The 15,364-nt window shown below is 49.7% G+C and overlaps 1 protein-coding gene across 5 annotated transcripts in view; it reads right to left on the bottom strand.

Moving 5' to 3' along the window:
* Positions 1–4,591: 4,591 nt before the first annotated feature.
* Positions 4,592–15,364, bottom strand: part of UBR4 (ubiquitin protein ligase E3 component n-recognin 4) — a 141,967-nt gene continuing 131,194 nt past the window's right edge. For all 5 annotated transcript variants that reach the window (XM_081923331.1, XM_081923332.1, XM_081923334.1 and 2 more), the window contains 10 exons: positions 15,237–15,336; positions 14,054–14,272; positions 13,352–13,465; positions 11,737–11,879; positions 11,308–11,433; positions 10,836–11,030; positions 8,725–8,949; positions 6,313–6,403; positions 5,535–5,697; positions 4,592–5,021 (listed from right to left, as the gene is read on the bottom strand). In XM_081923331.1, the coding sequence (XP_081779457.1) occupies positions 4,957–5,021; positions 5,535–5,697; positions 6,313–6,403; positions 8,725–8,949; positions 10,836–11,030; positions 11,308–11,433; positions 11,737–11,879; positions 13,352–13,465; positions 14,054–14,272; positions 15,237–15,336 (1,441 nt within the window). In that variant the 3' untranslated portion in view covers positions 4,592–4,956. The remainder of the gene's footprint in view (positions 5,022–5,534; positions 5,698–6,312; positions 6,404–8,724; positions 8,950–10,835; positions 11,031–11,307; positions 11,434–11,736; positions 11,880–13,351; positions 13,466–14,053; positions 14,273–15,236; positions 15,337–15,364) is intronic.

Genomic DNA, 15,364 nt, shown 5'->3' with positions numbered 1-15,364 from the left:
TAGAACTCTGCAGTGATTCCTGCAATGCATGCCCAGTTGCTATTATTTATCATGAGAAGTTTGTTGCATGATCTCGGAAGGGGTGTGGCTGTACTTCTGCATCTGCCGCACTGGTGGGCCAAAGGTGATAGAGCAGGGATGTGGAACCTGTGAGGCCCTCCAGATCCTGTTAGATCTCAACACATCCTCATCCCGGGCCATGCTGGCTGCTGAGGGTCTAAATCCAATATCATCTGAAGCAAGACCTGTGTCTAAAATCCTCCTGACGTTGCTGCGCGTTCCTCAAATGTGATCTGAGCTGGAAAGAGTTTGTGATTCCTTTGAGGCATTTGCGTTGGTGCAGATGGCACTGTTTTAAGGCAACAACAACATTTCCGAGGGTTTGGAGAGATGATCCCAAACAGGCGTCTGATGGAAAAGGAGAAGTTGCTGGAGGCAAAGAAATAGGGGATGACTCGAGACAGCGTATGTCAGAGCAAAGGGGACACGACTGGAGAATAAACAACTCTACTGACATTTGTACATGGATGGCACTGCCAATTATTCCCTAACTGGGAACAACCTACACAGCTGGCAATGCACATCTGCTGTAAGCCCTTCACTACGTGTGCAGACACACAGCCCTGCGCTTATCATACCAGTTGAAATATAAATGGGCGAAGCGCTTCGTCACTGCAAATATTGACCAAGCAGGCGAAACTGTTTTATAACTTGTTCTATTTGGTCCTGCCGTGAATCTCTGTTTTCCCCCTGTTTTAACTGCTTGGCTCACAGAGCTTGTTTTTCTTTAAATCCCTGGATTAAGACAATGAGAGGCAAGTTTACAAACTGGGACTGCTCTTAAAATTGTTAATAGAGGCTATTAAAAGTAACCCCCACACACACACACAAATGGGGTACATAGTTTGCCACCAAAAGCCTTCACCACTAGGCCTTTTGAAAGAGGCGCCTCAAGGTCTGGGCCAATTTATCTTACAGCCACTACAACATCAAGGGTACCCTTTGCTACAGTTGCAGAAACACAACCCTGGCCTGGGTTTTTGCTCCAAAAGCAGCCATCTCATGGTCAGTAGTGGGGGCGAAAAAACTTCTGAGAGCCCTAAGGCAGCACTCGTCAATTGAGTGCCTATGAAGGCACCATTCAGAAAAACATCCAGTAATACACAATGTGTTTGGTGGGTTTAGCAAGTGAGTGCCTATTCTACACTCTTTTCAGAATAGACTTGGGAGAGAAGGATCATCCTGTTCCCAGAATGGACACTGCACTACTTATGACAAAATGTTTCCAGCAAGGTTTGGCCCCAAACCATTTGATGTGCAGTCAAAGCCCCTTCCCAATTTCCAGGGGGAAAGCATTTTGTGACCTGGCTTTTCTTGTTTCACTATGAAACACATCAACACCCACCCTTTCTCCTTTCCTGCCCATTATGCCTTTAACTGACCCCCCCCCCAAAAAAAAGAACTTGTTTGTGCCGGGCCAGACTTCAGCAGGCCCTCAGCACCATGCTGCCAATAGCCCCCCCCAAAAAACACACCACACACACACTGCAGCTGCTGCAGATGGGAGTCAATGATCCAACTCCGTATAAGACAGCTTCTCATGTCATTTAATTCAGCCCTTTATTCAGAACAATGAGAACCAGAATCTTACTTTATTTTTAGGGAAAGGGCCATAGCTCAGTAGCAGAGCACATGCTTTGCACACAAACAGTCCCAGGGGCTGTTCTGAACAATACTGAGCTAGATAGACCAATGGTCTGACTCGCTATATAATGCAACTTCCTGTGTTCCTATGCAGAAACAACTCAGGGAGAGGAAACCGACAAAGACAATGTGTAGTTGCTAAACAATGCCACCCCCTTCCACACATCTAGACAGCAGAACAGAGACAGGTGGTCCTTGCAGTCTTCCCTCCTCCTGGAACAGGCAGGAGAGAAAGAGAGGAAAGGCTACATCTAATTCACACACCTGCCTGCACCTTGTGTTTAGAGAGAGAGATTGACCTCCACCCTGATGGCTAACTAACAGCAGATCCCAGCAAAACCCACAGGCGCCAACCAGCATGGATCAGTTGCAACAGAAGAGCCTGCCCTCCTCCCGGGGTGATGCATCCATTGCACCAGGCGAGGCAATCCTGCGCACGGGGCAAGAGAGAAACGTGACTGGTACGCCACACAGCCATGTGAAAGTTTGTTTAACAAGCCAGGAGAGCGCTCTTAAGATCTCCCTGCCGGCTCTGCCAAAACCACATCAAGGATCCATCCCTGCAGACCTGCCAAGGAGTTTGCAGGCAGCCGAGGAAAGCGAGTGCCAGGCCCCATGCTCAGGGAAGGGCTCCAACATTCCCACAGTGGCTGGCTGAACAGAGCTTCTCTCCTCCACTGGTAGAAAGGGTCACGGGATATAGAGATCTGCCTGTGCAAGTAAGAGATAGAAAACATCCTGTCAAAGGCACCATAGTAGGACGGTGGTTGAGGGCAGCTGAGCAAGGCTGACGTTGGCCAGGATTTCCCCTTGCTCCAGGTCAAACCAATTCAGCAGCAACAAAAAGTTGGGCACCCCAAAATGAAAGCAGACGAGGGTTGTTTCCAGGTTACCTTTGGGACAAAATCATGCATGCTCTCATGAGGAGCAGATGGGGTTGTCTCTTGGCTGTGAGGGGGGGATCCACTCAACATGTTGTGAAGGACACAAAGCTGCAGGCTGGGGGTTTTAGGTCACAATGTCAGGCAATGGGTGGGCAGGACAATCCACCTGCTAGTCAAAGTTGGCCAGCAGGGGTGGGGACAGATTCTAGGCTGTATCCTGTGCTAGTTCTACTCAGAGTAGACCCACTAAAGTTAATAGACATGACTGGGTTCATTAATTTCCTGCTCATGAGTAGGACTAGCAAAGAGGTGGTCCTGCCCTGGAGGTTCAACTTCTGTAGGCTCAAAGTCTCCACTGCCCCTTATGCTTGAAACCTCTTTCCAGCACCCATTCTTTCAAATCCCTCTCTTCCATTAAGCCTTTGGGCTTCGTTCCTTAGTTCTCGCCCTCCCACAGCAACCCAGCCCAATGTACCTGTAGAGCAGCTTTTGTCAACCTGGTGCCCTCCAGATGTTTTCGACTATGACTCCCATTAACCCCAGCCAGCATGGCCATAGGATACTGGGGCACCAAGCTGGGGAAGGCCCGAGTCAGGTCAAGAGGTAGAAGCAAAGGTGCAATGCCTTCTCTCCAGCAATGCAGCATGTAATGTAGCAGCATGTTGTAGAACAAAGCATGATGGGAGTCATGGTCCAGAACACCTGAATCTCCAAGGTAGGCTGTAGGGCTGTGCTTTTATTGATCCAGAGATCCTCCTGGCTGTCCCTTCCTCCAGTGGCTGAATTTAGAATGGAATCTCCTTGCGTCACACAGGGCTCATCTTTTGCTGGTTACAGTGCAAAACAGCACGTATTTGTATGCCTGGTGCTAACCAGCTCAGGTAAAATGGGCTTCAAAACAGCTGCCCTTGCCAGGATCAGAGCTCACCACATCATCCTCACAATGAACTGTATCAGAATCCCAGCTCTCCTTCTCTAAGCCATGCTTTCCTTCAGGCCAAGGTAGAGCCTTGCAGGACAGCTAATTAATTTCATTTGTAGGTGGGGGGTGGGATGAGGAAACTAGAACTGGAACGGGCGCCTCCAGAAACCTTCCAGGGAGCAGTGAGTCAGGAAAGGGCACCTCCGCCTACCCTTATCTGCCCGCACCCAACATTATCATTGGCAAATCACATAATGAGATTTCTCCGAATGGTTATTTGTGTACTTGTGAAGAACACCTTGGTTCAAAAGCTTGCAGCTCATGGTCCACTTCTAGAAGACTATTCATGTCTCTTAGGGGAGCAGGAAGGGGGAAAGCCAGTGGGGAGCATGCACTCCAAACTCTGCTCATATGCAGAACTTGGAAGAAGAGGGAGGGAGAATGTGGGGCAGCTGGGGAGTGTGGTGGAATGCTGGGCGGAGTTACAAGTGAGTGACAGGTGAAGTGCATCTGGCTGAGGAGGACAGTTGAGAGGCAGAAAATGAGATGATAATGAGGGATAACAAAAGCGTAGGACGGATATTAAGGAGTAGAGACAATTATGTTGTCACAATAGTCAAACTCTTGGAATTTTTTCCTGCATAAAAGCATTAACTTGTTCCAAGCATTAACTATCTCTGTTCTGGTCTAGGTTATTCCTGCGGGGTTATGCTCAAACAAGGATATAGAGGGAAAGTCCTTTTGTTCTCAATAAAACTTAGTAGGTGCAGGTTGTAGGTTCTGTAAGGACTTTTAAGGGAAGTCTGATTTCAGTAGTCAAACATCTGACCTGGAGACTTCCAGGGGTTTGGCAGGGGACCGTGAGAACGTCCCAGGGGGCGATGACAGAACACTCCTCTGCACATGCATGCACTAAAAAAGTTAAACCACAAGAGCTACAGTTTGTGGAAAGCAAAAGTATTTTGTACACAGATACTTTTCTAAAGGTCAGTACATCAAGATTTCCAGTGAACAGATGGCAGGAAAACCAACCCTTAGGAAGCGGTAAACACAAAGCAGGCAAAACTCATTCCCACCAGGGTTGTATTTAACTTATTTATTGACTGGTAAAATGGTCACACACACAAAGAAGCAGTAGAACTGACTAGGGCCGGCTTGGGTTATTCAAGTCCTTGCACGTTCCTTCACTGGCTCGGAGCACGCAAGGCAGAACACTGAGAAGCACAGGGGTGGACCGGCGGTGGTGGACAGGGGAGAAAACAAGCTGAAAATCCAACATCACTCCAAGATTTGGGTCAAGGCAGGGGGCGAGGTGGGGGGGGGGGGAGAGACAAGGGGCTTGGAGATAAAGTAACTGCAACATTCTTTGCGGGCTGGTTGGGCAGGATACAGAGGAACAGCAGGGAGGCAAGCTGATTGTGGTCTCTTCATGTAGCCGCTCGGGGCTCAGGGGATGGAGTTGAGGAGATCCTTGAGGAAGCCATCGGGATCGCTGATTTCTGACAACAGTCCTGAAAGCAGGAAAGGGCACGTCAGCTGTGCACATTCAGCAAACCAATTCCTAGAAGCGTCTTCCTTTGCCACCAACCAATTCGAGCAAGCAAGTGAAGAGGCCAGGGGAGGATAGGAACTAACGGAGAAGATTGCCCCCCCCCCCACTCTTTAACAGCTTCAGTCCCCAAAACCAAGGAGGCAGGAATAGCTGGTAGCCACAGGAAGGTCTGCAGTTCACTGTCTGCTCACTTACTCACTGCTATACTATCCAAATCACTTATGGTTCACAAGATGCAGAATATACAGGAAGTCAGTGCTGGCCCATCTAACCCAGCAAATTGTACTCTTGACTGGCAGAGGCTCCCCAAGCCTTTCCCAACCCTGCTACCCACGTGAACACATTCACTGGAGTTTTTATCCCTGTGGGAAACATCTCGGTTACATCTGAATCAGTTCCCATCACTCAAAGGCAGCATGTCAGCATACAGCGTTATTATAAAACAAATGTAGAGCTTTCCGGAGCAACTAACCAGCCACGTCCAGAAATTCTGAAAAGGTCTCCACAGGCATAAACTCCTCCTGGAAAGTCTTCAGAGCCTTGTCTGCGGCCTCGTAGATGGGCATGTCATTGTGGCGGATGTATTCTGCCAGAGAGTAGGACCAGCCCCCCTCTGTGTTACTTGTAGGCACCTTCTGGATGGAAAAGAGGAGGAGAAGGGAGGGTTAGAAGCTTGAGCATGGAGGACAAAGAGGAAGCAGGCAAACACGGCTTTAAAATGGGGAATCGGACCTAAGGCGGGGAAAAACCCTTTTGAAAGAAGGGCCTATCAAGAAGTTATAAGTCAATAATGCCTAGATAGATCCTCCAGCTTCAAGAGCAGTATTCCTTTGAATGCCAGCTCCTGGAGAAAAGCTGTTGTCTTGTGGGCTCTTCCAGGGAGCATCTGGCCATCTGCCGTTGGCAACAGGAGACTGAACTGCGAGTCCCTATGCTGTGGTCTTCTTTTGTTCTTATTCAGAGGATGCCAATAATCTCATCTACTAAGGCTTTTAAGAAGATGGGTGGTACATGCTGCACCTCTCCAGAACTGATAAAAATTGTGGAAACTGGGGGATGGGGAGAGCGAAAGAACCTGGAACACTGATGTAAAATGTCTTAGTTCAGCTTTTAGATCACCCTGAACTAGGATTCCCCCAACATTCCTCAGCACAACAGATGGTGCCGGCCCCCTAGAAAAAAGCAGGCCACTGGTTTGAGCATTGCTAAAAGAAGAAGAAACGCACCAAGTTTGTTCCAAGCTCGCTTACTTTGAACATGTTGTAAATGAGATCAACGAGGGCCCAGAAGAGGAGGCCGGAGCGATAGGCAGAGTAGTCCTTCACTGCTTTATCCGTTAGCCTGTTAGGAAAATAAGATCAAGCCTCGCAGTTAATTGCTACACTTTTCTTTGCTGCCTGAAGCTCAGCTGATGAATAGCCCCGGCTGCGGCGACAGCCAGAAGCCCATCCATAATACATGTGGGAAAATGCGTGGGGCAAGCTCAGCCAGGCGCTGGAGGGAGGGAGGGAGGGAGGGAAGGAACACACAGAGAGACGGGGACGCTCCACTGTTCTCCCCAGCAAAGCGATTTACAACTACGGCCGCAGGCACAACTGCAAAGTGTTGTGCAACGCGGGGCCTGGCACTGTTGCTGAAATTCCTGCAATCTCGTTCCCATCCCCCCCCCCAAAAAGAGGAGGGGAGCATTTTCTCCAGGACTTAAGACCATGTAGTCAAGCATCCCCTGCCCCCTAAATCACCACAGTCATGTTGCAAGGGGATTCCCAGCTCCACTCTCAGAACGTTTGTTAAGGGCAGGTCAATGCTACAAAGCAAGAGGTGCCATCAAACTGTCTCTGCTTCTGTCAGGGCTCCAAGGCCTTGGGCTGCTTGAGAACTGCAGGCTGCCGGTCCCTGAGGAAAGTGTTTCCCATGGGAGGCTAAAGCTACTTCCCCAGAACGGGCATGAATCAAATGGCAGATTTCCCTTACAGCAGCAGGAAATGTGCAGAGCCAATCGATGCCGGAGTCTGCAGCCCCTCCCCGAAGGTTACAAGACCACTCAGGCGCATATTACAGAACATCCAAAATGCACGCCCTTCCATCATGACCCCTGAACACGTGCTCTCAGGAAGGAAACACTTCAAGCGAAGGGGCCGGCAGAGACTCCTCCAAAGACCCACAACCCAATTTACTCTCCTGTAACACAGCTGATGCGGGTGGCGCTGTGGGTAAAACCTCAGCGCCTAGGACTTGCCGATCGCATGGTGGGGTGGGCTCCCGTCATTCGGTCCCAGCTCCTGCCCACCTAGCAGTTCGAAAGCACCCTTAAGTGCAAGTAGATAAATAGGTACCGCTTTATAGCGGGAAGGTAAACGGCATTTCCGTGTGTGCTGCTCTGGTGCCGGTTCGCCGGAGCAGCTTCGTCACGCTGGCCACGTGACCCGGAAGTGTCTGCTGACAGCGCTGGCTCCCGGCCTCTAGAGTGAGATGAGCACACAACCCTAGAGTCTGTCCAGACTGGCCCGTACGAGCAGGGGTACCTTTACCTTTACCTAACACAGCTGATCCAGCCATGGTATGGTCCAAAGGGTTAGGCCCTGGGATCAAGGCACACACAGCACATCTTTTCTCCCTCTTATGGACAAGAGATCAGAGGCAGAGGACACGGAAAGCCTGGATCCATTTCAAATGACCAGAGGGTCACCCCTTGGGCTCTTGGTGACAGCACCCGTCCCCTGCAGTGTCCTCCCTTGAGTAATTGGTGAGACAGGGACAGTAGTGACCTTTACATGCCCCTCAAAATCTATCTAGTGCTAAGCCTACTCAAGGCCAACCTACTGAAATCAATGGACGCAACTAATTTAGAGTCATTAATTTCACTGCATCTACTCTTGAGTAGAACTTAGCTGTAGACCACCCTATTATGTTTAGCCAAGCTTTCCTAGGCTCTGAAAGTTGTATCCAATCAAGTTCAATGGGTCTACTCTGAGTAGGTCTAGCATTTTAAATTGTTTTGTATGCTACTCAGGTTTATTCATGATATATAGAGTTCCTTTTGTTTTACTGATGCCTTTTGTATATATATAAGAATGCAACCAGGTGTGGGGAGGCAGTGAGCCACAGACTTAATGCAGGCAAAACAGACACAGCTCTGTGGCCCAGACAAAGAGAGGAGGAAGGAGAAGAGGTCAGGCTCCTCCCGGGATTTACAGCAGGCCCAGCTCACTTAGAGTCAATGTCAACTACATCTAATTCTCCTGTGTACCTGAAGAGGGCGCCGAGACCTGAACCAACATAGGGAAAGAGAGTATCCAACAGCATCCATCAAAACCTTGCGTGTTGTTCCCGACTCTTCCAGGAACTATTGGAAATTCAGCTTTTTTTAAAAAAAAAAAGATGCTGATTTTTAAGAAGAAAATTTTGTTTGATCATCAAAACCAGCCTTAGCCAGGTGCCCTCCAGATGTTTCAGACTGTAACTCCACATCAGCCTCTAATGCAGAAGGCAAAGGCTGCGTAGCCAAGTCATGTCCAAGGGTCCCAATCCAATGAGCCTGCCTTTGTAACCCTATAGGAGCATTCTCTGGGGGTGGGAAGGGAAGGAACCAGCTGTTTTCTCTGCAGCACAGAGAGAGGAGAGGAAAAGGGGTGTGTGGATGGGTGTGGACAGCCCCATACCTGCTTGCTCCCCCTGGCGACACCACCCGAGCATGTGAGATCACCAGCAGCCGCTTGAGAATGTCGATGCGCATCGCCTTCCACCTCTCCGGGGGCAGGATGTGAAGCGCCATGACGATGTAATAATGGGGCCCGTCCACCTCGAAGGCACTCTCCACCCACTTCTCCTTTGGGTGCTCCAGGAAGCTCTGCAGGTTCTTCTCTTCTCGAGAGGTCGCACGTGTTCTGGAAGTCAAGCAGAGACAGAAGCGATGCACTTTGAACAGCAGGGGGAAGAAACCCTTCGACGTAAGAAGAGCTTGCCAGATTAGTCCGTCCAGCATCTTGTTCTCACATTGGTCTATCAGAAGCCTGCAGAACAGCAGCCTCTTACAAGGGCTAGACAACCCAACAATATATTGTTGAGGCTTTCCCTCCAGTGTCAAGAACCAGGGCAGAACAAAATGCCCCCATACTTGCCTGCCCCCATCCAAACAGACATCATTTCATTTCACAGGCTAAGCCAAGATCCACCTTCATATGTATCAACACCTGAACATAGGTCCCCTTAGCATACTCCAGGGGTCGGCAACCTAAGGCCCATGGGTCACAAATGGCCCAAGGGGGTTGTTTAACCAGCCCACAAGCTGCCACTGAACTGAGCCGCCTGCTCAGTAAGTCCCTGCGTGCTGCACTAAACCAGCGCAGTGTGGGGATGTGCTTCTGCGGCACCGAAATCGCATCTGCGCAGAGGCCAGAAATCGCGCGCACGCGATCTGGCCCATGGAGGGATCTTTGCTGGAGTGAACTGGCCCAGCCGAGGTAAACCTTGCCGACTCCCAGCAGTGTCTCTTCCCCAGGGCCAATCCACCCCTAAGGCAAAGTGAAGTGACAGCCTTGGGCAGCAAGAACCACAGGGGCAACAGATCCAGCCTGCAACGAATGCATTACTCGCTGCTGCTGCAGTGGCAGCAATAGTTGCAGCACCGCCACAGCGACCTCTCTGCTAATAGAAGGCACTACTGGTCTCTTCCTCCGCCCCCCCCCCCCCGGTTCCTGAAGCAGATCTTCACTCATTCGCCCCTTCTTTCCTGATGGGACACCTGCCCCATTTTTTGATTCGCCTCAGGTGCCAACATGTCTTGGGCTGGCCCTGCTCCTGACCAGCAGCTCTCCCAAGACCTCTCCATTCCCCAGCCCTGAATGACTTGGATCTCAGGCACGCAAACCATTCATTCTCACAATGAGCTCTGGACCCCACTCCCCAAAGGAGTTTAGGCACATACATCAACATTGCGCCAAAGAACAGGGATGGCGAACTGTTTTCGACCTCACAGCCACATTCCTTTCTGGGCAAACTCGCAGAGGCTACGTGCCAGTAGCATGGGGTGGGGCCAGAAACAGGGCACCAGATGCGAGTCCTACCCTGTGTGGAGAAGCCTATATACCCAAACAACACAAGGATCACACTACAGGAAGGACCACTGGATTTAATCTGAAGGTGTCTTCTCCTCAGCGGATGGACGGTATTTCCCGGATGGGTCACTCCCTCCAGCCTGATCCACAGACAGGGCTCAGGCCAGTGCAGGCCGCTAAGCTACCATTGGGAGGTAAAGGTAAAGGTACCCCGTTAGGTCGTCGCGGACGACTCTGGGTTGCGGCACTCATCTGCTCTATAGGCCGAGGGAGCCAGTGTTTGTCTGCAGACAGTTTTTCTGGGTCATGAGGCTAGCATGACTAAGCCGCTTCTGGCGAACCAGAGCAGTGCACGGAAACACTTTTTACCTTCCTGCTGGAGTGGTACCTATTTATCTACTTGCGCTAGTGTGCTTTTGAACTGCAAGGCTGGCAGGAGCTGGGACCAAACAACAGGAGCTCACCCCGTCACGGGGATTCAAACCGCCCACCTTCCGATCAACAAGCCCTAGGCTCTGTGGTTTAGACCACAGCGCCACCTGCGTCCCTACTTCCTTTGGGAGGGGTGAGCAACAAAACCTCAACATCTAGCGCTCCGTCTGCAGAGCAATTCAAAGCAGCAACCCATCTCACAACGCCCTGCTCCACCAAGGGAGAATGGCTCAAGGGACAAATGCACAGACACGCAGAGAGAGAGGTAGATAAAAGGTACTGACGTGTTGAGGACATAAAGCACCGTGTGAATGATGTAGGGGATGAGGTGGACGTTGCTCTCCCGCCCTCCGCCGCCCGTGTCCACGCTGAACGACTGCTCCATGGCAAACCGGAGGAACAGCAGCTTGGTGTCGTGCACATTGAGCTGGTAGGTGGGCTCCCGCTGCCCCGTGCACTCTTGAAGGTAGGTGTTGTGCCTACGGGAAGGAAACCAACACCAGGTTAGGCTGCAGATCTCACAAGAGGCCCAGGAAAGCCGAACACGAGGCAGCTGCGTTTCTTTCCTTTTTTAAAGATACACGGAGAAGCTGGAGGGTTAAGGAAAGGGCAAAATACAGATACAGTTCTGAAAAGGTTGTGTTAGGATGGTACAGTCCAAGAAATCAGGCCCTCTTCCCCTACAAGCTGGCACTTGCAGCAAGAGACTGCTACCCTGACAGAACAGCAGGCAAAAGGGCAGCTCCTCAGACTCACCTGGCTAAGCAGGTGGCAAAGGCCGATTCTGGGACATGGGGCCCCCACACTGGCAAGAGGCCATTGCATTTGGTGTTGGCATTCTGCAGGGCTGCACTCTCCCATTCCTCGCGCCCACGTGCCAACCTGCAGGAGTAAAAGCAAGGTCATTATCAGTCAGGAAAAGTCCCTTTCCCTGCAAACCTCTTCCCTGTAGAGCAAAGCTGGTGACTGCCTCAGTCCCGAAGACTTAAATATTACACACACATACCACAAACCCTGCAGCTTACCAACTAGCGCATTCCTTAAAGTATTGTTGGTTAGCTCATTACCAAAGCTGCAGCTGATGGGATTCTTCCCCAGACTAAACCGAACCCCCAGCAGGTCAGGCATGGCTTTGCAGCCAAGATGCAAAGGAGATCTCAGGCCCAGAGGGAATCTCAGACCCACCTCACAGCTGCCAGGTGACAGTCGTAGTGGACAATGTTAAAGTGCGAAACGGTGCTGTAGCCCTGCTGCTTCCGAGGCTTGTTCTCAAACTCCTCCAGGGCGACTCGCTTGGTGAAGGTGTAGATGCCCAAGACCTTTGTCGGCTGTGGGGAGAAAGCAGAAGCTGCAGCGGAAAACCCAAGGCACCAAGCTTTGAATGTGGAAAAGTCACACAGCTGCTATTTTCTCTTGGGCCTTGGAAGTCTATAGAGCAGTGTTTCCCAAAGTGGGCGATCCATCCCCCTGCGGGGGAGCTGGAACAATCAGGGGTCAGTGAATAAAAATAAGAGGACAGTGGAAGCATAAAAAGAAGAATGTTTTGAAAAACCCATTCATACATGTTTCATCTGCTCTGTATTGGCATTTCCCATCAGGTTGGGAACTGCTGCGGGATGACGACAGTGCTTCCCCTGGATCTGACAATTGTGGTGGAAGAGAGGGGTTTTCCCGGGCATGGGTGAACCATTTTCAGCTTCACTCAGGCCCAGGAAGAGGGTCGCAGCTTGCTTGCCTATTTGGTGCACCAGGACTCAGCCACATTCATCACAATAATATGTTATAAACATGCAACACCAGAGAGCAAATAGGAATTTATATGGATTTTTACATAGGCTTTATTTTTCTTTCGTTGAAACAATTTAATTTCTGACTTATTTATAGTGCTTTTATTATTATTTTTATATTTTTTTACCAATTTCTCTTTTACAAATTATTCAAACATTACCATATTTGCCAAATTACAAATTTTTGACTTCCACCAGCTCCTCCCACAATCCTCATATTTTATATTTATTATGCATTTCCTTTATAATATATTGCCAGTTAATAATATCCTTTCTTCTCGTTTTCTTTTACAATACCCTTTCTCATCACAAAGCCTCTTTAAAACCGACTAGCATTGTCTGTTCATCACAGATATTTTCCAGATAAATCGTAAACTTTCTCCAGTCTTCAGTGAACTTGTGATCTTTCTGGTATCTAATTTATAGTGCTTTTAACCTGTGCCTAGATCCACCCCGGTTCATCTTTCTCACTAGGATCATTTTTAATGTTATTTGTAATTTTCATTTTAATACTATCCTTTGTTATCTAAATATTCTGTTTGTGATGTGAATGTCACCATAGTTGATTTTAATAAACAATTTTCTAATTTCAAGCTTCAGCTTGTCTTATCTACAACATCTTTCTTTACTATGTTGTAGAACATAGGTAGAAATATCGATACATAAAAGAACACAAATTTGTCACCGCATCTTTATGTTTGTTCATTTAAAGAAGGCAGATTTCTAGGGGGGCACTGAGATTTTTCTTTTTCCTGAAAAGGACAATTGAGTTTGGGAACCTCTGGTAGAGAGTCACAGAATTGTAGACTTGGAATGGCCCCAAAAGGTCATCTGGTCCAACACCCACCAATCCAGTGTAGACCTGCACGACTATGGATGTCGCTCAGCTGCCCAGCGCCTTGGAAATATGGCTGCAATGAAATGTGCATATGCAGACACAGGTGCCTGCATGAAATAGCGTGACTGGGTGAAATTACCATGCTCTGACTCCCCACTTCACCCCCAAGGCCTACCTGGAACTTGTAGCCTTCCCTGCATATGCAACAGGTGAGACCCGGCTCCTCGATCAGCTCCTCCATCTGCTTCAGCAGCGCTGTCTTTGTCACCACCTGGCCCTTCTCGTTGGTCTGAAAGATCCAGCACAGCAAGGTTGTCGAGGAGAAAAGCAGGGTTGGAGGGGGGAGAGAAAATGAAAGCTGGTCGTGTGAGTTGGAGGAAGAGGGCCATCACAAGGCATGGAAAGTTTCGCATTGGAAAATGTGTCCTTGACCTTATGGTTGCTGCAATGGCCGTGATAAAACAACCGCGGTTTCCCTTGGCTAGAACTGGGTTGCCCTCCTGCCTCTCCACTTAAATCTCCCCTAACAAGTGGAACCCTAACCCAAAGAGCCAGCCATTGCTAGAACGTGTGGACATCCAATGGAGCTGAACATTGGAAGACTCCGGAGAGATTAAAGGACTTCTTCATGCTGTGCAGAGTTAAACTGTGGAACTCTCTCCCACAGGAGACAGTGGTGGCCACCAACTTAAATGGCTTGAAGAGAGGATTAGACAAAGGAGAGGGCTTCGGATGGCTGTTAGCCACAATGGCTATGCTTGGCCTCCAAAGTTGGAGGCAGTAATGTTTCTGAATACCAGCTCCCTATCGTGGCATGTGGCTGGTCATGAGTGTGAGAACAGGATGCTCTGCTAGATGGCTCTGCTTCTGCTCTTACCGTCATGCCAAGGGTGCCCAATGCTTTCTGGCGCATCGCCATGGCCATGCGCTTCTTCTCCGCTCGCGTCTCTCTCCGGGCGGCGTCAATCTTCTTGTTCACCTCTGGGTGCTCCCGCAGGGCCTCCAGGAGATTCTCGGCCAGCGTCCCAATCCCTTCGTCACTGGAGACTTGCTCCAGCTTGTGCAGGTTCGTGATCGAGTCGGTCCCAATGAGGACCTGTTCGGGGAGCAGACGTTAACGCAGTGGGCAAGGAGGACAGGAGGATGAGTCAGGCTTGGCCCTGAGCTGTGGAACCTGAAAAGGAAATCTCCTATGCTCTTCCCCCCTCTACACCAGATACAGCTTTGCTCTTAAAAAATTGTCCGTCTTTCGCGCACAGTATAGTACAAAAAGGCACCCAGACCTCTAGGGATGCCACCCAATTAACGCCATTGAAGTTCAAGAGCAAAGTGAATTTTAAGCAACTGTGTAATGGATCGATGAAATTGCGTATGACATGCAGAGCGTTCCAGTTACACCAGCCAAGAGAGACAGGGATGCGGCAGAAGCCCCTGCGACACCTTGGAGGAGCACCAATAGAACACTTCAAATTTTCCCCTTTCAAAACCGCATCGCTCTTCTTCAAGAGCATCTCGTTCACTGGAAGAAGACCATTCAGACAATTGTTTTCTTCTGCCTGTTGTAGTAACTGCAGTGTGCTGCACTAGCAGCTGTGTGATGTTTAATTGTACTGTTGCTGCTTTATTTCATATATATTGCATTGCTAGAATCCACAGAATTGAAAGGGTCCTGGAGACCAACCCCCTGCAATACAATCTTACTGTATTACAATTAGAATTCCAAGACACACTGCAATGCATCCGAATGACTCTCGTGGACCACCATTGGGAACCACTATTCTGTAGCACACTTTGGGATGTTTTCCTTCTGCCCCTTCTGATGTAGCTCTGTTATTGCTGGATCATTCCCACCCTAGGCACAAGCAACACCTGAGGTCCAACATGCCTCTGTAGGGGCTGGGCTTAAAGAGCCCTTTGCCTTTGTCTCACACTTAGGAGAAGGCAGCTGTGCCTGGAATCAGCCCCTAGGATCAGGCACCATGTATATGCCTAAACCTGATGTACATGGAGACCAGATTAGATTCACGGGCCAAGGGAGGGGTAGAAGACATCTCTTTCACCTGTGTTGGGGGGTGCTGCGTGGCGAGACCTCGGAGCAGCCGGAGGATGAAAGGAAGGGCCGGCCGGGAGAGGAATTTCTTCCACACATCGGCATCCAAACTGCGGAGAGAAGATTGGAAGAGAGAAA

The sequence above is a fragment of the Podarcis melisellensis genome, assembly GCF_964234715.1.
Source record: "Podarcis melisellensis genome assembly, chromosome: 8".
NCBI classification, from domain to species: Eukaryota; Metazoa; Chordata; class Lepidosauria; order Squamata; family Lacertidae; genus Podarcis; species Podarcis melisellensis.
This window is presented reverse-complemented; position numbering and strand designations above follow the sequence as displayed.